This window comes from Schistocerca cancellata, chromosome 4 (genome assembly GCF_023864275.1).
Source record: "Schistocerca cancellata isolate TAMUIC-IGC-003103 chromosome 4, iqSchCanc2.1, whole genome shotgun sequence".
Taxonomy (NCBI): domain Eukaryota; kingdom Metazoa; phylum Arthropoda; class Insecta; order Orthoptera; family Acrididae; genus Schistocerca; species Schistocerca cancellata.
Window position 1 is genome coordinate 425,647,305 of NC_064629.1, and position 23,221 is coordinate 425,670,525.

Below are 23,221 nucleotides of genomic sequence, written 5' to 3' on the forward strand. Positions count from 1 at the left end.
ATGTGTTTTCTGTGATACAAACTGGTCATCTCTGTGATAAAAACTGGCGTAAGTGCAAAAATCTGCATTGTAATAACAGTTAATACTTTGATTGTAATTGCCATGATAATTTAACATTTGACTAAATTGCATACATTCATGGGCATTTTACAGTTTTGTCCCCTTTTCTAACATACCTTGGGTGGACATTGAATCATCTGATTATAACCTTAAGTGACTGTGGGAATTAAGCAAATAATGGCCAAAATCGTCTATTTCTCAGCACATGAATCCCATCAACAATGCCTTTCTAGTTCATGAAATCGAAGAGTTCTGATTAAAAAAATTTCTATGGGGTGTTAACAATATCATTTAGAAGTTTCAATAAAGTATTGGTCTCTATAATAAAGGAGATAAGAATAATAAATTAAACTTTTGAAAAGTACACAAAGTCAGTCTCATTTAATTCGGAATAACAAAACTAAATTCTGAGTAACAAAATTAAATAGCTCTTTGAATAACAAGGTAGTACACCAAATCATGAATTGTAGAAACAATAGTGCACAGTAATGTTTTGCAACAAATAAATGCTGTGGGAGTCAAATGCCACATTTTCTCTAGATTTTTACAAGAAATTTATCCCCCATAACAGTTACAAAAGTTTGGCACAGTTTACAACATACTGTTATTACAGACACTGACAATAAGAAATAAATACTGACACATTATAACAGAGATAAATATTATGAAAAAATGTTTTCCACCATATGTGGAGCAGACACAGTTATCTGCATTTAGTAGCAAAGTCCTGGGTAGTTTGTTGGTAGCTGTGATAAAACTTCTCCTGAAAGTTTCTTGTATTCCTGTGACATCAGCTCATGTGTTGTCTGAACCAGTGAATCAATGTCTTCAGGTTTTAAACCAGCTGTTGGTATTGGAGGCAATGTCTTTATGATGACACGACCTGAAATATTTTTCAGAAAAATGTAATATGACAAAAAGGAAAGTACCATTACTAAATAATTTTGTCAAACAGTACATCATGTTTGTCAGTGTAAGCTTAATTTTACAATTCAAATCAAGAAGCTGAAAGAAAGATTTGTTTCTACAACAACTAATTAGTTGAAACAGTGATGGAACACTAACATTAGAATCAGCACTTTAAGAATAATGATTTATTTGTCTGAAATTTGGAAAGGAATAGCTCATATCCTTAATAAAGCAACAAGTAGGAGTGATTCTGGATGTTACATGTGACATATGGTGACATGAAATATGGTTAATTAGAAGGGTAGTAATTAATGAACTTGCAGAATGAATGCTCAACAGATACAATTTACAATATTTTGTGATATCAGTTTGATTTGTTTAATTAATGATGGTACACAAGTATTTTCTAATATGCTAAAGAGGCTCTTCTGATTGATTACCACACAGAAGATACAGCAATAACTGACAGATATGATACATGCCTTCAGGGACAACTGAATAGAAAACATGTGAGGTCTGGATTGCTTTCAACACAACATTTTATCACACCAACAAAGATCCTTTGACAATCGGAAACTAAAGGATCAACATTATGAACCACTCTATTACCAGATTTCTGCCTATTAATACAAATGATTACAATTTCAGAAACATTCTAGAATGGCAGTTCAGGAATTGAATCTAGTCACTGGGAAAAAGGTGACAAAATAAATGGGAAATATCACAAAAATTAAATGTCTCTCTCTCTCTTTCTCTCCCTCTGACACACACACACACACACACACACACACACACACACACACACAAACACACACACTGTTAATTACTGTTAATACAGTAATTTTAAATTAAGCTCTCACAGAATGATGGTTCTCTAGTACATTCAGTTTACCAGAAGCCCACTCATACTGATTTGTACCTGCAAGCATGAAGTTGCCATCACCCATCGCAAACCATGAGTGTGCTTAAAACACTTGTTCATAGAGTTCATACTGTCTCAGATCTAGATAGCTTACCTCAAGAACTCACCCATCTAAAGACAGTATTCAGCAAAAATGGGTATTCTATCTTGCAGATTAACAGGCACTATCAGTTAAAACTAAGAAGCACGAAGTGGATAAAGAGGAGAACATGCTGTAACAATCTTTAGCTTTTCTTCATTTTGTTGGCAACACCTCATTTAAAATAGCAAGAATCCTCCGAAAATTCCAGGTAAAAGTGGTTTTCCACTCACTATCGAAGATTGAGGACCTTGTGGGATCAGTTAAGGAGAATATGTTACTACGAAAGGCCAGAATTTACAAGCTACCATGCCAATGTGCTATGGCTTACGTAGGTCAAACCACACGCACTGTGAAAGAATGCTGCACTGAACATCAACGTTACACCCGCCTTTTGCAGCCAAGCAAGTCTGCTATTGTTGAACACTGTATTTCTACTGAACATTCAATGGAGTATGAGAAAACAATGATTTTGTCCACAGCAATGTCTTTCTGGGAGTCCATTTATTAAAGAATCTGTAGAAATATGACTGGCAGAAAACCTGTTGAACCAAGATAGTGGCTACCTGCTGGACAGTGCGTGTAATCCCATCATCTGCATGATTTGCTCTGATTGAAGATGACAGAGTGCACCGACAGCCCCGGCAAACAGCAACACAGAGGGTGACAGTTCCACTATTCCACCAGCGAGGGCACTGCTGACGGGCTGTGTGGTCCATCTATCAAGTTTTGATGCATGCGCAGAATAGTTACAGCACGCTATATATTGCAGAATGGAGGAGGTTTTTGCCAGTCTGCGATGGCTCACCTGAAGATGACTGGCAGATGCCCAGTTGAAATATCGTGTGAGGTATTGAACGATGACCAGCTGCAAGCCCCAAATTTGTTTGAACAAAGAAACATATATTATTCTAAAATTATCATAAGAACTGTACTACAGGAATTGTTCAAAATATTTAACATCATCAAATTAAAATCTCAACTGATTAAAGTCATCTGTAGTGTAACATCATACACTGCCTTAGTTTTCTTTCTTCTGGAAGTCATTTGTTTAACAATTATATCTGCAACAATTAGTTGATACTATGAACTGAAAGCTTTTCATAACATTAGTGATTTGAGCCATTTTTGGTGTGGTTCAAGTGCTTAAATTTTGCATGTGTGTACTTGGGACTTTGCATTACATGCCCTATGTTCTCTTGTCATGGCTGTGTCTGCTTATTCACTGATTTGCAGCTAGGCAGGAAAGGCTGTACAAATCACTTCTTTAAGTGGTTCTTCATGTGGCAAAAATGAGTATCTTTAACATATTTAAAAAAATATCTGAAGTGCACCTTAGTAGCTAAAAATTTTGCAGTGCATTTCTTGTGGTATATTCTTCCAGTGCATTTCTTGTGGTGTATTCTTCCTGTGTGAAAAATTTCTGGATAGGTTTGAAGATGTCAAATTTGAGAATTTGCTTGACAGATTTCAGATCCCCCCTCTCCCTCCAAATAATGGGATATTGTTCTATACATTTATGTATTTTAAAATATTATGGAAACTTCCCATTTTCCTCTGGTGTAACTGCTTCCCCTGCTGTTTCTAACAGGGTGTCAGTTTAGGATCTCTACTTACCATGTATTTCTTAAGTATTCCCTGTTGCTAGGCCCTTCTTCAATCTTATTATTTTATGTTCTGCATTTTATTTTTAACCTCCTTATGTGTGTCCCCCCCCCCCCCCCTGCCCCTCTGTCCTCATTATGTGAAGAGTCTACTGTTTGTCGGTAAGCTTAATGTGTTCAGAAGTGTGGAGACATTCCTATACATATTTTGTTTATATCCTTGTGCCTGAGAATCTTTGAAATTGTATTGTGTATTCAAACAGCAAATATGTTTCCAGACTGAAACTTCCATTATGAAGTTGAATGCATGAGGTGTGGCCATAAAATAACAGGACTGATGCTGCGACAGAGTAAATACACTTGTGTCAATGATGAATACTCAATGGCTGTTAAGCATGAAGCCTTCTCAGTCAGATGCAGCATCTCTGGTGTCTGTAGACAAATTAATGTGGCAGTGGCCTTTGTTTGTGTAAGAGCTGTAGTTATTTTTTTGTCAGAAAAATTATAAATGTAATAATAGAGCTATGAACTGTTTGAAATTTCACATGAAACTTGGAAAAACTGCCAATGAAATCTATCTTTTACTGAAAGAAGTGTGTGGCAAAGACTGCATATCATGTATGTCAATTTGTGAGTAGTTCAAGTGTTTCTAAGATGGCTGAAAATCTATTGAAGATGACTCACACCCAGGATACTCTTCAATATCAAAAACAGATGAAAATATCAAAAAGGTAGGTAATCTGATTTAATGTGACCATTTGCTCAGTTTCAATTCATTGCCAAAACTGTATGAATTGACAAAGAATTTGTTCAAATGTGTGTGAATTCCTAAGGGACCAAACTGCTGAGGTCATCAGTCCCTAGACTTACACACTACTTAAACTAACTTATGCTAAGAACAACACACACACAGCCATGCCTGAGGGAGGACTCAAACCTTCGGTAGGAGGGGCCACACAGTCCGCAACATGGCGCCTCAAACTGCACAGCCACTCCACACAGCAAAGAATGTGTAAGGCAAGCTTTACATAACCAGTTTAAAATAAATCAATTGCATGCAAAATTGTCTTGACTGAACAAAAAGAAGCTTGTGAAAATGCTTGCTCAAAATGGCTCTGAGCACTATGGGACTTAACTTCTAAGGTCATCAGACCCCTAGAACTTAGAACTACTTAAACCTAACTAACCTAAGGACATGACACACATCCATGCCCGAGGCAGGATTCGAACCTGCGACTGTAGCGGTCATGCGGTTCCAAACTGAAGCGCTTAGAACCGTACGGCCACACCGGCCGGAAAATGCTTGTACTGACACTTTGAATATCATTGAAACTTATCCTAATTTCTTGCAATGAGTGATAACATGTGACACATCTTAGTTACTTATGATCCAGAAACTAGATGCCACTACATGAACTAGAAGGTCTAACTTCACTTGAGATGAAAAATCTTAAATGAGGAAATCAAGACTCAAAACGATGATGATTATTTTTTTCAGTATTCATGGAAATGTATATCTCCATTGGGTTATGAAAGCCAAACTATTAATCAACATTATTAACTTGAGGCTTTTGCTGAACTCCATGAGAAAATATGAAAAAAAAAAGACCCAACTTTTGGAAGAACAAGTCATGGGTTCTGCATGAAGATAAAGCACCGGCTCATAGCGCATTGTCTATTAAAAGGTTTCTCAAGAAGTAAAGCATTCCAGTGTTAAACCAACCACCTTATTGGCCTGACCCAGCACCATGTGACTTATCTATTCCACAAGGTCAAATCTGTATCAAAAGGAACGCAATTTTAGTCTGTGTCTATATATATATATATATATATATATATATATATATATATATATATATATATATATATATATATACCTAAAAACAAAGATGATGTGACTTACCAAATGAAAGTGCTGGCAGGTCGACAGACACACAAATGAACACAAACATACACACAAAATTCAAGCATTCGCAACAAACTGTTGCCTCATCAGGAAAGAGGGAAGGAGAGGGAAAGACGAAAGGATGTGGGTTTTAAGGGAGAGGGTAAGGAGTCATTCCAGTCCCGGGAGCGGACTGCTTGTGTCTGTATATGTGTGAATGGATATGTGTGTGTGTGCGAGTGTATACCCGTCCCCTTTTTCCCCCTAAGGTAAGTCTTTCCGCTCCCGGGACTGTAATGACTCCTTACCCTCTCCCGTAAAACCCACATCCTTTCGTCTTTCCCTCTCCTTCCCTCTTTCCTGATGAGGCAACAGTTTGTTGCGAAAGCTTGAATTTTGTGTGTATGTTTGTGTTCGTTTGTGTGTCTGTCGACCTGCCAGCACTTTCATTTGGTAAGTCACATCATCTTTGTTTTTAGGTATATTTTTCCTACGTGGAATGTTTCCTTCGATTATTCTATTATAAATATATACTGAACACTCCTAACGATGGACCTCCACAGCAGATGATGATCATGTTTCCCGATGGCAGTTGTATTTTTCAACAAGATAATGCATTAAGTCACAAGGCCAGGCTTGTGATGGAGTGGTTCAAAGAACACAGTGGCATATTTCAATTGATGTGCTGGCCCCACAACACACCAGACCTTAACCCAACCAAACACATCTAGGATGTGACTGAACATGGCATCAGAGCTCCCCCCCCCCCCCTCCCTCCGCCCCCCGGCGCTCCCTGGAATTTATGGGAATTAGGTGCCAACTCCATCTAGCTATCTACCAAGGCCTTATTGCTTCCATATCATGCTGCGTTGCTGCTATTATCCATGCCAAAGGTGGCCATACTGGATATGAGGTAGGTGATCATTATGTTCTGGCTGATCTGTGTGTATTTGAAATAAAACGTTTTTTAGATTAATAGTCCCATTATTTTATAGCCGCACCTTCGATATTGCAATGAAACTTCCTAACAGATTAAATCAGTGTACCTGATCAGAACATAGAGTTGCATCTTTGACTTCCATGTACAGCACTTTGCACCAGGCTATTTCATCTCTGCCCCATAGTACACGGGTGCTCGGAGAGCCTGCAGCTCATCCACAGGGTAGGCAAAGTGGTAGGCTTCCTGCTAGTTGGCCCTATATCATCATGTTCCTGCCTTGTTCTGTCCTGTGTAGATAGCCTTTCTCACCTGACATAATTAGTCTTTTAAATAACTTAAATATTGCCACAGGCTATCAGGTACACAGTGTGACATAGTGCTTAGCATTTCTGGTTAGTGTACTATGTGTCAGCACTTCAAACTTGACTACCAGCAATTATTTGTATTTAGTATTTGTCATTGATGGAATGTTCTTGAAATATCTTGTGTTTATAATCTCTGCATATTATAGAATATTTGGTGTTTGTATAAATAGCTGCACAGGAGTTAAGTTGTTTTCTGGTTGTATGTTGGTCTCAGTGATAAATGTGCTTTCAGTTCTAAGTGCTGTGCTTCATTAACAACTCTGATTTCGGATTTGGACTTGATTGTGGTTTCAAAATGACATTATGTGGGGAGATACCAGGTACTTCAAGACATCTACATCATCATCATTATTATCATCATCATCATCATGGCTCCAATTATGCAATGTAAAAGCTGTCATCTATGTGGACAGGAACTGAAATGCAAGTAGTACATTGTTCCCATGGTCCACATATTCTGGACACCAATGGATTCCACGCCAGTACTAAGTCAGATGCACATCAGGCATCCATCAGTGTTTTCTGGAGATGCCAGCCTAGGCCTGATGAAATGGCTGAAAGGATTTGACTGAGTCACCAAATGCAGCAGATGGGATGGCATGATCTCTTTTGTCAATGTGTACTTCTTTTTGGACAGTACAGCCCAGCAGTGGTTCAAAAGCAGTGAACTGAACCTCAATAGCTAGGGCAAATTCCAGGCCAAACTGAACAAAACATTTGGCAACAATCAGCAGAAACTCCATTCAGCAGAAGAAAAACTGAAGAGCAGGGTTGAACATCACGATGAAATGACACAGTCATACAAATAGAATTTTTGGCCCTTTGCAACATTGTGAATCCAAATATGACAGAATCTGACGGAATGTCACATTTTATGGAAGGAGTCACAGAAGACAAGTACCAAGCAACTGTGAAAACCATGAGAGACTTAACGGAGGAGAAACTAACCCGAGGAGAATTCCAATTAATTAATGGAACACTGTTTAGGAGGAACTATGATCCAGGCCCTTCTGGTAAATGATGTCACAACAGCAGAAGAATTCATCAAGTGAATCTTGCATATTGAGGAAATAACATAAGAATTCATCAACTGAAGCCTGCACATTGAGGAAATACAACAGAAAAAGAATTGGATGAGGAAGGTATGAGCCACTCCAAATGTGGTCCCTATGACAGCTGTTGAAGATCGCCATCACCTCACTTTTCACATACATCAGATAGTGACAGAAGAGATGCAGCAGTATATAGCAGCCAGAAATGTTGGACTGAATACAAAAGAGATAGTGGTTATTAGCACTCACCCCATATGTGATGAGGTAATAAAGAATTTTGAAGATGAGGTGCTTCGATCTCTGGTACCAGTTTCTCTATAAAGTAAAATGCCCCAGAGAAGAACAGACATTTGGAGGACAGAGGACAACATGCTGGTCTGTTTTCATTGTGGATGTCCTGGACATGTTGTGCTCTACTACAGGAAAATATGACAAGTTCTTAATGACTGTTATGCCACAGGGTGCCAGTTACCAGTATAGTCCTATTCACACCAGTCCACCACAGACCATTATAGTCAACCAGTGTTATGAAGCCCATTGCTATACCCTGGACGAGGTGACTCCCCAACACACAGTAGCTGTTTCCCATCACTATACAGAGGTACAAGCTGCTCACCAAGCTGCCAAATTCGAGAAAACTAAGTGAAGCAGTGATCCATGGAGATGAGGCTGCCATGGATGAAACTTCTCTGTGAACAACAGTCACCAAGATGTGAGGACATCAAATTGATGGTATTGTCAATGGCCAACCTGTCTGGGCAATAGTCAGTTGAAAGGCTTATGTTTCTGTAATACTGGATGCTTATCACTGTCAGATAAAGAATAATATGTTCCATGATACAAAAGTGATTGCACTGATGGTTGTAAATGGAAAATATGTAAAGCCAACAGGAACACATATTGCAAGAATAAATATCAATGACAGAATGCAGCCTTTCAAATTTGCTGTTTTAGCAGAATGCAGTCATAACGTTATTCTCAGATGGGACTTCTTGCAGGGATCACAATAAATCACAGACTGGGGTAGATCAGAGCTCTGGACTAAAAAAACTATTCCAGCTAGCACACATAACAAAGGGAGCTTTGGGAGACTGTTTGCCATTGAAGACACTGTTATCCTGCCATCATCAACAAGATGACTTGCAGTTATCAACTGTCATGCTCAGTTAAACTGTGAAGCTTTTGTTGACTGTAAGATGTTATTCAGGCTTGCAAAAGAAATCCCAGTGATGATCATATACCAGTGATTATCATATGCATTGTAGGTGGTCAAGGAGAATCTTTGATCATTAACTGTCATGAGTGGCAACAACTCATCACTAAAAGTTTTTGTGTATGGACAGCTGAACCAATCCAGCAAGGGCAGCTTAGTGTCAATGATGAAAAATTGTGCTCCACTACCACAAGAGACAATGAAGGGAAAGAAGGTACTATTGAACTGCCTATAGAATCTCACTTGTCTGTGACAATTTATGCATGCTTTCAAATCCAGAGTGGAGAAGAGAAAGACCAAACATCCCATGGTACAATATAGTATCAATGCTGTGGATCACCTAACAGCTAGCCAGCATTCATAAAGAATGTCACTGGATGAACAATGGATAATCTTGGAGGAAGTGGAGAAGATGCTGCAAGATGAGATCACTGACCCTTCAGGGAGTCCTTGCTCCTCTCTTGAAGTCCTTGTGGAGAAGAAGAATGACTCATGGCATTTCTGCATCAACTAGCAATGAAAGAACAAAAGCACAAAGAAAGGTGTCTATTCATTGCTGTGCATTGGTGACACTCTAGACTACTTAAAGGAGCACAGCATTTCTCAACTATGGGCATGGAGACAGGTTACTGGAAAAATGAGTATGACAAGGCCGACTGGAAATGACTGCCTTCCTAACTCCTGATGGTCTTTATGAAATCAAAGTTATGTCATTTGGATTATGTAACACTCCAGCCAGCTTCAAATGGATGATGGACAAACTGCTTTGACACCTTAAATGGATTAAATGTATTTGCTAAACCATATTGAACTGTATTCAGATTGAAGGTCTCTGCCTGAGTACAAAAAAGTGCCTACTTATTTTTTCTTGTTTCACGGTAATTTGACTAGTTCCTCAGTAAAAAAAATAAGTAAACTACCATAAATAGTGTATAACTTCATTGTTTTAATACAGAGTTCACAAAAACAGCATAACTTTATATCAGAAACTTGTTTATATACATTTGTTTATAGGCCTAATTCTCGTAATGTTTTTGGAGAATCAAACTTAAAGTATCTCGTTTAATTGTCCTTTTTTTCATTCCATCGAGTGAAATATATAATAAATAGTGTATACCTTCATTGTTTTAATACAGCTCTCAAAACAGCGGAATTTTAAATCAGAAACTTGCTTATATACATTTGTGAATAGTCTTAATTCTTGTAACATCTTTTTTGATTTTTGGTAATTTAATTGATTTATTCTAGCTAAAGTATTATTTTTGCCATGAGTGAGAAGTGCATGACTTGCCATAGAATTGTTAGTTCCAGGGTTTGGTGTGATGGATGCAGCAGTTTTTTTCATTGGGGGGACTGCAGTGGCGTGGGTGTCGGGAAAGTGGATCAGGCTCATCAGTGGTTATGTAGGATTTGCAGCAGAGATAGGAAGATAGTGGAGCAGGAGGAGAAAATTGCTGCCCTTCAGGCTGAGCTAGATCAGGCTAGGGAAGATCTGGGCAGGTTAAGGAGGGAGAAGGACAAAGAGAGGTGGGAAGTGGCAACAGGTAACAGAAGGAACAGGCCTAGAACTAAGTCTGACAGTTTTGTGGTGAATGTCAAAAACAAGTTTGACCTGTTGCTTCAGTTAGAAACTGATGAGCCTCAAGCAGAGGTAGGTGTAGACAGGACACAACAAACTTTCAATAGGAAATTGAAAAAGAATCTAGGAAAGTCATCGAAAAGGAAGAAAGTTTTGTTGTTAGGCAGTTCTCATGCCAGACGTGTAGGCCAACTTCTGCAGGAGGAATTAGGACCAGAATACCAGGTCACAAATATTTTCGAACCAAGTGCTAGTCTGGATCAGGTGACAGAGGATTTAGGTTCACTCTGTAAAGGATTTACCAGGGAAGACACCGAGGTTATTGTGGGAGGGCCAGGGAACAGTATCGACAGGGATCCTGGGTACAGTATAGAGTGTGACCTGGTAAAGATTGCGTCGGCATCGAGACACACCAATTTTGAGTTTGTATCTGTCCTGAGACACCATGACCGGCCTCATTTGAACTCTTCTGTTGGGAGAGTTAATTTGGAGTTGGAACGGCTGCTTGGGTCGGGTGCGGGGGCTCATATTGGTGTGGTTCCTGTTGATTCTCTCAGTAGGTGGTACTATACCAGTCATGGCCTACATCTCAACAGGAAAGGGAAGGGTAAACTGGCTGGGGTAATAGCAGGAAATTTAAGGGGGGAGGCACTGCCATCAATGGTAAAATACCCGTGGTTACAGGTGTTGGAGCAGCACCTTTTTTAGGATAGGTAAGACAGAAAGATGTCAAGTTCTACGAGAGGTCAGGAATGAAACAAGTCTTCAGTTTAGGAAAGAAATTAAACAGCACAATTCTAGCACATTGGATCACCAATCACAGCTGTCAATTATAAATTTCCACCAATCACCAGAAATTTTATCTCCACCAAGTTGTATCTCAGTCCTAGGTAATTGCATTGATGAATTAAAGTCACTCAACCCAGTTGACATAATCTGCCTTTCTGAACACCATGTGACCACTGGTACAGGAACTAGGCCTAAGCACAATGAGAAACTCAGACAGAAGAGTACTGCAAATGTTAGAATAAGGAGAGGTTCTCATAAAAGTATAATTAAAAATAATGTAAGTATATTTCATCAAAATATTGGGAGTTTAAAGAATAAAATAGATGAGCTTCTGGTTTGTTTAGAAGATTTAGAAGTTGAGGATGAAATAGATATACTATGCCTGTCTGAGCATCACATTGTTACTGATATGGATAAGGTAAATGTAAGTGGATATAAGCTCTCTGCACATGTAATTAGAGAAAATATGGAGAAAGGAGGAGTTGCCATATATGTCAAAAGTTATCATTGTGCAAAAAGTATAGAAACAAAAAAGTTTTGTGTAGAGAAACACATAGAAGCATGTGCCTGTGAGCTTAAATTAAAACAAAGGCACATTTATAATCGTAACTGTATATAGGCCCCATCGGGAAATTTTCATCTATTTCTGAAAAATTTGGACTCCTTGTTGTGCTATCTGTCAGACGGGGGAAGCAAATTATTATTTGTGGGGACTTCAATGTAGATTCTCTGAAAGAGGGTAATAGGAAAAATGACCTTGAAGTATTACTCGGATCTTTCAATTTGACACCCGTTATTGATTTTCCTACTCGGGTGGTAAAGGATAGCAGCTCACTGATAGATAACTTCTTTATAGACCAAGATAAGTATAACAAGATAAATGCTGAGCCTGTTGAGAATGGTCTTTCTGATCATGGTGCACAGCTAGTTACAATATATGACATAGCTCCATTCAGCAGTACTAAACAGTCCTCCAAAGTAGTACATTCAGTCAACGATTTAACAATTTCAAATTTCAGGGAAAGCCTACAGCAGTTAGACTGGGATGAGGTGTACCATGAACCTGATGCCAATTTAAAATATAATTTATTTCATGACACTTTTGTAAAGGCATTTGAAAACTGCTTCCCCAAGAAAATAGTTAAATATACTCGTAAGAAACCATGTAACAAACCATGGCTTACTAAGGGTATAAAAATATCTTGTAACCAGAAAAGGGAAATGTATCTGACAGCAAGAAAGAGTAGTGACCCAGAAACTATCAAACATTATAAAAAATACTGTGCTACATTAAGAAAAGTTATAAAAAAATCCAGAAGTATGTGTATCATGTCTGAAATCAGCAACTCTGATAATAAAATTAAAACAATTTGGAATATTATTAAAAGATAAACAGGTCAACCAAGAGCACAGGAAGACAGTATTACCATCAAATTGAATGAAAACTTTACGAACAAAAAGTCAGAAGTTGAAAATATTTTTAATAATCATTTTCTACATGTTGTGGATATAGTAGGATCCAGGTGTTCATTAGAAGATGCTAGGCTGTTAATGGAAGAGGCCATACCTATGCAATTTGATACAATTGAAATCTCACCCACTTCTCCCTCTGAAATTAGGAAAATAATAAACTTGCTTAAAAGCAAAAACTCACATGGAATTGATGGCATTTCCAGCAAAATACTAAAAGCTTGTTCTCAACAGATAAGTAAGATTCTCAGCCACCTGTGTAATAGCTCTCTGGAACGGGGTATTTTCCCTGATAGACTCAAATATGCTATTGTTATACCTTTGCATAAAAAAGGGGATAGATCTTATGTCAACAATTACCGTCCAATCTCCCTACTAACAGCTTTATCCAAAAATTTTTAATAGTAATGTATTCAAGAGTAGCTTCACATATCTGTAAAAAATGAAGTACTAACAAAATGTCAGTTTGGTTTCCAGAAAGGTTTTTCAACAGAAAATGCCATATATGCTTTCACCAATCAAATTTTGAATGAACTGAATAACCGAACACCACCCATTGGGATTTTTTGTGATCTCTCAAAGGCTTTTGATTGTGTAAATGATGAAATTCTGCTAGACAAGCTCAAGTATTGTGGCATCAGTGGGACAGTGCGCAAATGGTTTAATTTATACCTAACTGTAAGAGTGCAGAAAGTTGAAATAAGCAGTTCTCGTAATATGCAAAGATCAGCACATTCCTCAAACTGGGGAACTATCAAGAATGGCGTTCCACAAGGGTCGGTCTTGGGTCCTTTGTTGTTCATAATATATATTAATGACTTGCCATTCTATATTCATGAAGAGGCAAAGTTAGTTCTCTTTGCTGATGATACAAGTATAGTAATCACACCTGACAAACAAGAATTAACTGATGAAATTGCCAATAATGTCTTTCAGAAAATTACTAAGTGGTTCCTTGTAAACGGACTCTCACTGAATTTTGATAAGACACAGTACATACAGTTCCGTACAGTAAATGGTATGATGCCAATAATAAATATAGACCTTAATCAGAAGCATATAGGTAAGGTAGAATATTCAAAATTTTTAGGTGTGTTCATTGATGAGAGATTAAATTGGAAGAAACACATTGATGATCTGCTAAAACATTTGAGTTCAGCTACTTATGAAATAAGGGTCAGTGCAAATTTTGGTGATACACATCTTAGTAAATTAGCTTACTACACCTATTTTCACTCATTGCTTGCATATGGCATCATATTTTGGGGTAATTCATCACTGAGGAATAAAGTATTTATTGCACAAAAGCGTGTAATCAGAATAATAGCTGGAGTCCACCCAAGATCATCCTGCAGACATTTATTTAAGGATCTAGGGATATTCACAGTATATATACTCTCTTATGAAATTTGTTATTAACAACCAAACCCAATTCAAAAGTAATAGCAGTGTGCATAACTACAATACTAGGAGAAAGGATGAGCTTCACTATTCAAGATTAAATCTAACTTTGGCACAGAAAAGGGTGAATTATACTGCCACTAAAGTCTTTGGTCACTTACCAAATAGTATCAAAAGTCTGACAGATAACCAACAAGTATTTAAGAAGAAATTAATAGAATTTATGAATGAGAACTCCTTCTACTCCATAGATGAATTCTTAGATATAAATTAAGAAAAAAAGAAAAAAAAAAACAAACAAAAAATTATAAAAAAGTTGTTATATTAACTTAATTATGTTGTTAAATTAACTTAATTATGTCATGTGTTGGAAAATTTGACTCGTTCCACATCATTACGAAATATCGTATTCATGATCCATGGAACTAGTATTAATCTAATCTAACCTAGATATAAAAATCATGGGGCACCTAATGAATGGTGATGGAGTCTGTCACAATCCAGAGAAAATAAGAGCAGTCACAAATTTTCTGACACCTCAGTATGTTCATGATGTGAGAAGCTTTCCCACAATGTTCTTGTACTTATGTTGATTCATAAAGGATTTCTGTACCATGGACTGCTGCAGGAAAGTTTTGAATTTTCCTGGAATAAGGCACAAGAAAGATCTTTCCTTGTCTTTGAGGAGGTGCTAACATCTTCTCCAATTCTAACATTGTATGATGAGAATGTCAAGATGGAACTTCATGCCAACACTACCGAATTTGAGAAAGGGGCACTTCTAGTCAAATGCAGGATGGTGCTGGAAAGGTGATAGCTTCTGCTTCTAGAGTACTCTACAAGTCTGAGATGAACTATTTTACAACAAAGAAAGAGTGCTCAAATGGCTCTGAGCACTATGGGACTCAACATCTTAGGTCATAAGTCCCCTAGAACTTAGAACTACTTAAACCTAACTAACCTAAGGACATCACACACACCCATGCCCGAGGCAGGATTCGAACCTGCGACCGTAGCAGTCCTGTGGTTCCGGACTGCAGCGCCAGAACCGCTAGACCACCACGGCCGGCAAAGAAAGAGTGCCTTACAGTTATTTGGGCCATTTATTTGGCAAACTGATCACTGTTGTGATGGGCCACCTTTCTCTCAGCTGGCTGACTAGCCTGAAGGATCCATCAGGCTGACTGGCGAGATGGTCAGAGAGACTTCATGAGTACAATGTCTCAGTAGTACATAAAAATGGCACAGACGCAAGGATGCTCACTGTCTTTCAAGGAATCCTTTAGTGGAACACAGCAATATGGATGAAATTTCAGCAATGCTACTGAACAGAGGGAAGATCCACTACTGCTGAAAACCACAGAAGACTTAAAGGAGGAGGAACCAATCAAAGGAGAACTCCAATTAATTAATGGAAAACTAAGAGGAACTATGATCCAATGGGGCAAAAATGGTGCTCATCAATCCAGCTTATCTACAGCTAGTTGCCCAAAATATTTCCGCAATACTCCAACACCTTTTCACCTTCGCAATGATGTTTGAGATGCCATAGAAATTTTCACTGTAAGAGCTATGTAGGATTGTGACCACTCTGTATACCGTTTGTAAGGTAACCTGTTTCCTTTAAAAAGATAAGTTATTTAGGTCATGTATGTTGTGGTAAGTACTTCTAGAAGTTACATCATTTGGTGTGGAGGCAGTAGAAGTGTCGCACTTAGTGGTATTTACAAATAATTCATTTAATACTTCTGACAATATTGGAGTTTCTTGTCTGTTTTTATGTTTCCCTGCTATTGTGTTTATTACCTTATAGGCAGATCTGCATTTGTTGCTGGAATTTTCAATGAAAGCATCATTAGCTCTCTGCTTTGCTATCTCTGTTTCAATCCTGTACTTATTCCTGGATTCTTTGTACCTCTGCTTCAATTCTAGGTTAACAGTTTCAGCCATTTTGTATAGGGCAATGACAGTATTTCTCTGGTCATGCAGTTCAGGTGTGAAATTGCTGTTCTGCTTTTTTTTCTGTTTGATGCACCATGTAGTTTCACCTTTTTAGTTTGTCACCAATGTCTTGTAGTGCCTGTACTGTGCCAGCAGGTACTTATTTAGAGCCTCCAGTTGATCAATAAACTGATTAATATCAGAGGTTGGGGTGCAATCGATAGAGATAAGCACTATGTTTGGTTTAGGAAATAATACTGCAACAGATTCAAAAAGTTGTTCCTTCCAAAACTGATCAGCTTTCTGTGTTATATATTCATCATTAAAATTACCTCCACACACTTGTTTTATGGGTTACCAGAAAAACACTGTGCAGTTTCCTTAGAGTTTTGAAATAGGGTTTCAGGACTTGTATAACCCAGAAAACAGACTGACCATATGTATCAGAACTTTTTCAGCTTCACAGGATACTGCATATTTGGAAATGCAGCTAGAAGTGACTAATTTACAAAACTGCACTCTGCATAAGAACAGGTACTCAGCAGAATGAATTTCTTGACATGTTATTATGATATACATGTAAAAATGTTTCTCAAACTACACAGAAATATGAACAATACCATCTATATTTGAGTCAACATTTCACTGTGAACACCTTTTTATGACAAGAAAAAGTAAAACTATAGAAAAATGCCACCTTCACAATCCAGTGATGAAAAGTATTCTGCATCTCATGATCTGACACCAAATATTTAATCACTTGCAAATAAAAATGAATGTCATATTACATGAATATAATAAAATGTTAGTGTTTTACTTTGGTTATTCTTTTGTTAAATATGTTCTGATACAACTGTATCTGCTTGGTCATCATCTCCTCAAAAACCACTAATGTTGTGGGTAAGTGTTGATGATCCACGCATAAGTTATTTACCTGACCATGTCCTGATTTTGTTTAAATCAGTTCAGACAAGTATTTAGATGGTTCCTTCATGATACCAAGGCCAACTCCTTCCACCACCTGCATCCAGTTCATGTAGTGCAATTTTCTCTAATGACATTATTGTTTGTTGGATGTTAAAAGCTAACTTTCCTTCTATTAAAATTACTGCCGTCTGTTCCTCCTTTTCTTCTTCTTTTTCTTCTTCTTCTTCTTCTTCTTCTTCTTTTAAGGTGTTTAATACAATATAATTTCAATGTTACAGGATCTTCCCTCCTACTCATCAGCTACCAAATCTCATCTGATATTTTAGACTTGCAAGTGAGGTCTCATAATGAACCATTTCTTCACAACTTTAGATTGTTTTTGAAGTTATAGATGTATGCAAGTATTATCTTAAATTCTCAAAAACTAACATCATTTTGAAGAGTTTTATTCCTGAAACATTTGGACAGTTTTATCTAATATGTTGCACTATTTTCTCTCAAAATTTTCCAGCTATGACATCAGAAGTGAAGTAGATTGTCAAAGTGTTGATGTATGTGTGGTGCTCCTCACTTAGTGCACTTCCCCCAAAAGTGGAGTGAGAGTAGGTCAATTGTATTTATAACTCTGTGGAAATAAGAAGCATTAAATAACTGATGTCCCCATTTCAGAAATTATACTGAGATCAGTACCACCCATAAAAACTTAACCACAGGAGAAAACTATGATATCTGATTGTCAACACACTGTAAAACACCTTGTATAAAATGTGCTCTACCATCTAAAGATGAATGTCGGTATGAAACTTATAAAGGTTTTTTTTAAATAAATATTTTACTTGATGATGGAAGTTTTAATCTTCAGTATGACACCACCTGTATTTTGAAACAGCTGCCGGCCGTTGTGGCTGAGCGGTTCTAGGTGCTTCAGTCTGGAACCGCAGGACCGCTACGGTCGCAGGTTCGAATCCTACCTTGGGCATGGATGTGTGTGATGTCCTTAGGTTAGTTAGGTTTTCCCATAGTGCTCAGAGCCATTTTTTTTTTTAAACAGCCATGGTCTCAATAAGACAGTAATATAATGAAAAGAAGAGGACCTGGTGATATGTTGAAGCTTTGAGTTTGTTTCTGAGATCAGGCTGGATGGTTAAATTGATAGCACACCATCTACGGAAGGAGTGGATCTGGGTCAAATCTCAGTTTATGACAAAGTTTTAAATTTTCAGACCCAGTTAAGATCATGACAAAATATAATTTTAATTTACCTTATCCATTTACTGAATTGTGTTTTCAAGCAAATAATATTTGTGTCAGAATACAGAACTCCAGTTTGTTTCTTAAAGATGAGTACATATTCTGCATGGAAATTGTTTTGTGTTACGTTGTCACAGGCACAAATGACAGTAGAGAGATGAAAGAGTTGAGTGTAGATCTGTTATGGGTGTTTGGGTGTTGAATACACTACTAAATAAATTTAGGTAAGTCACTTAGAGTAACACAAATGTTTCCCTTTTTTTTTTTTTTTAGGCGGTAGCTAAATGAGGTAGCTGCTGCACATTTATGAACTTGACATGTACACATTAAGGATAATCATATAATTTTATTTGGGTTGTCTTGCTTTTAAAATTTGTGTGGACTAATGATTCATAGTTATCAAATTACTCTAAGACCAAACATTATCACTGAATGTTTTTTGTTGCAAAAATCAGATTAATTACATTATAATGTAAATAAATGAAGTTAGTTAAAAATTCCTTACCATCATCAAAAAATTTCTTCTGTACATTGAGAAAGTAATATGGTGAATATACAACTGGTATCAAAGGAACTTGCATCCTTATAGCTGAATGGAATGCACCCTTCTTAAAAGGAAGCAATGATCGTCGGTCTTTATTACGAGTACCTTCGGGAAAAACCCAGAGTTTAATCTGAAAAAAAGAATAAAAATATGCTGTACTGCATCTAGGATTTCATTTTAAAAAAAAGCGTGACATCAGTACACCTAATGAGCTATTTATATAACATCTGTCACTGTATCTCCTACTATAAAGCAAAATATCCCTACTGCAATGTCTCTGTCAACCATATACTTTCCTGCCTTCACCTTTCCATTTCCCCAACAAAAACTAATCCTTTTATTCAAAGTTAATCTCTGTTGAGAGGACCTCCATCACAATGTCTTCGCTTTATCACTGATACTGTTGTTCCTAATGGAACGGAATTCACTGGGTAATGTTGTTGTGCTTAACATACCCTCAACACAGTGAGTGATTGTCTTTTCTCATACCATTCTGCATCTTTATAAAAATTGTGTGTACCACTGAAATCAATAGGTACCTTCTTGCCAGTAGCTGAAATGTATTTAGTTAAATGTGGCATACTAAATTTGATATACCATAAATTACTGGGTCATTTCACCAAATGAGAAATGTGTGCATGATTGACAAATTCACTCTCCAAAATCAGATTAGAGTCACTTTGTTTATTATCAGTGATTGAAAAGGTGGATGTCAAAACATGTTTTTAGCTTCAGCAAATAGAATTTATTGCCGATTCCTCCCAGTTTGTCAGTCTTCCACTAATACATGACAGATGTCTTCTGCAGTGTGTTTATAGGATTCAAGGGGACAGCACAATTAATAATAACAAATCCTCTACCTAACTCCTCAGCTGCAGTATCCACCAATTCATGTCTCCAGAAGCACATTCACATTACCTAGCAAAAGATACCTCCTCCAGCTATATATTGACATTATCTAGCAAACGATATCTCATCCTCCCTCTGAATTTTTGAATGTAGAAGACTGTCTATGATTAAAAGAGATACTTTATCTTCAAGACATGTTGCATAAATGTTCTGTGAGATGTCAGAGTCATTTAGTACCACTATAATAACACCTTTGTCTTGACCACAGTTGACTTTGTTACACCTTATGCATTTCATTATTTCATTGTCAAAGTATCTGCAATAAAATGGGATTGCTCTGATTCAGACTTTTTCACTGAGTGCTCTGAATAATAGGTGTGTAAAGTACAAGGGCATGCTGGAACGCAATGCCTCCAAATTTTTATGTGACAACTCTTAAAGCTTTTTAAATAAAACAAACTATATTAACATTCTACAACTTTATTCTTCATATCTACATATTTATTTGTCAGCATCATCACACTTGTGATGAACACATGTCTCCCAATGAGACACTAGTTTGTTGATACCATCACTGTAGAATGTTTGACTGTTTTGATGGTACCACAACTACACCTCTGCATGTACCACTGCATCACTATCAATTTGAAGTATTCAAAAAGTGCTCTTTAAGTTTTGGAAACATGAAAATTGGGTGGGACCAAGTCAGGATTTTATAGAGGATGATCTATTACAGTGAATGCAAGCAGTTGGATATTTGCAGGTATCATAGCACTCTTGTGTGGTCTGGCATTGTCATGCTGAAGGAGGGGGTGTTCCATGTGAGGAAAAACTCTTCAAATTCATGCTCTGCATTTTCTTAGGGTCTTGCAGTACCTTGCAGAGTTTGTGGTGGTGCCTTTAAGCAGGAATCCCAAATGCACTACACCTTGAACATCCCAGAACAGTGTGAGTATGACTTTGCCTACTGATAGGTTGGTCCTCAACTTTTTTGGCATCATTAATCCTTTGTAGTCGAACTCTGCTGATGCTGTCTTATTTTTGGGGTCAAAATTATGAACTCAGCGTTCATCACCTGTCATGGTGCTGTTAAGGAATCCATCATCCTCACACTAAAAATGGAAAAGAAATCATTGACAGATGTCCAATGTCTTCTTTTTCATGTCAGGAGTCAGCATGCAAGGCACCCACCAGGCACACAATTTTCTGTAACGTAGTTCTGCAATGATGGCCTGTATGCACTCTCATGATATGCCACTCATCTAACAGCTGTGACTGTGTTATCCAACGATTTTCTCCGTCAAGTTCATCAACCTGATTCTGATGAATCTCATTGACTGCCACACCCAGTCATCCACTCTGAGCCCTTGTCACACATGTTGAGGTTAGTACCACTGTTTCCTTTATTATGAGCATAAACAACCCAACATTGCACATTACTGATGTTGACACAGTCATCACCATACACAGCTTTCATTCTTCTATGTATTTCAACTGGGGCACATTTTCTTCTGCTAGAAACTCAATTACCACATGCTGTTTCTCATTCACCAACATAGTTACGTTACACACCACCATGTTACATGTTACAATTCTAAGTCCTCCAGCAACAAAGTGTTGCAACTTGTGTCAGTGAGATGCGGAAGTTGACCAAATAATATACATGATATGTAATACCTCAACTGATATTGAGAACAGAATAAAAAAATTCAGAGGCATTACTTTTCATCATGCCATTCTAGTACTGCAGTGAAGATGAAGATGATGTAAGGAGGCAACTTCCACTGCTTGTTTTGACTGTATTTTTATTCATGCCAATGGACTGCAAAATATTAAATGAATCTTCTATTTCATTTGTTCTTATATGCTGTTTTATAATTCTTTAGCCAAAAATTGTAAAAAAAGATACACTAGGCTGAAATACTCAAACAAGTTAGGAACAAAAGCATACAAATAAAAGGAAATAGAGGTAAGAAAGAAAAAAGGCTGATAAAAATAAGACACTTGTTATTCCATAATCAGTGACTGGATTTACTACATGTGTGATTGTCTCAGCTGGTTCATTATAGCAACTCTCAGTAACCCTATTTGTGGCATCTCTCTTGGAGAGACATAGTGCACGGATCTGCTAGACTTTTCAGTACGCATGGTGCTTTGAGCCATATTTCCTCTTTAATTTTCATGCCATTCAGACACTGCACAGCTCCAATTAGTGCAAAATTGACCAGTGCTCTCCAGCCAGTGTAAAGTTGTGCATGACACAGGCCGAGATCTTTGTACTGTAGGAGTGCACAGTAGCTTAATGCACATGTGGTCACATGATGCACTAGTGGTGGTAATTTTCTTAATCACAGGGAGAAAAGGAGGTGGGGGGTATAGACAAGCACAGGTAAATCCCAGAAATAGATTGGGCTCTAGATGTAAAATGTCACACAGATTTAAGAATTTGGAAGCTAATTGGAGAAAAGAGGACACAAAATTAAACTGAGCATCTGCAGTTCAGTTGAATTTATGATTAATTAAATTCATTTAGTTTAGATACAGTGATTACAAGAAAGAAATTACAAAACTAATCTTGCCTTTCACACATGCTTCATCTAAGTTAAGAATTTAGGAGCTGGTGAATTTTTTCTCTGGTGTTCTGAAACAAAATGCACTGTCTGACAAATAAAGTGAAGCACTCAGAAGGGGAGGAGGAAATGAAAAGAAACTTCACAAGCTGAGAGGATATGTGATGACAATTTAGTAATTACAAAATTTAGTCAAATTTACAAAGAACTGAGTAGTATGAGCCTACTTATCAATATGATGTTGCAACCCATCTGGCCTGGATGCATGCACTGATTCAATTGGGAAGGGTGTCTTAAGCTGCTGAAGCCTCTCGTAAGGCTAGGTGGCACACAACTTTTGTAACTGGCTCTTGATATCCTGAATACCGGCACTAGGATGACCTGACCTCTGTTCTTTCAGGCACCAATCTGAGGTTCTTACTGGCCACAGGATTACTTCAGCATCACACAGATAGTGCATAAAGACACATACCATGTGTGGACAAGTATTGTCTCCTTATGGGGAGTTCAGCCGTCTGTTGTAAGTCTTTCTATTTGATGCCACTTCGGTGATTTGCATGTTAGTAATGATGAAATGCTGATGAGGATAACATACGCACACAGCCCTGAGCAGAGAAAATCCTCAACCTGGCTGTGAACTGAACACAGGTCCCCAGGAATGAGAGTCATCAATGCTAACTACAATACCACAAGCTGCTGATGCCCCACAGTTTTGGATATTACATTATTAGGCCAGTTGGCCAAATGTCGGGTGCTGACAATACTGTCTCATATGAGTACACAGCATCCCCAGGTCCTGCGCAGTGATCACTCAATATCTGACACTGTTCACGCCACATATATACCCTACCAGACCTGACACCTATAACAC

At 37.7% G+C, this 23,221-nt stretch overlaps 1 protein-coding gene across 3 annotated transcripts in view; it reads right to left on the bottom strand.

Moving 5' to 3' along the window:
• Positions 1–412: 412 nt before the first annotated feature.
• Positions 413–23,221, bottom strand: part of LOC126184712 (1-acyl-sn-glycerol-3-phosphate acyltransferase alpha) — a 683,439-nt gene continuing 660,630 nt past the window's right edge. For all 3 annotated transcript variants that reach the window (XM_049927235.1, XM_049927234.1, XM_049927233.1), the window contains 2 exons: positions 18,893–19,061; positions 413–943 (listed from right to left, as the gene is read on the bottom strand). In XM_049927235.1, the coding sequence (XP_049783192.1) occupies positions 774–943; positions 18,893–19,061 (339 nt within the window). In that variant the 3' untranslated portion in view covers positions 413–773. The remainder of the gene's footprint in view (positions 944–18,892; positions 19,062–23,221) is intronic.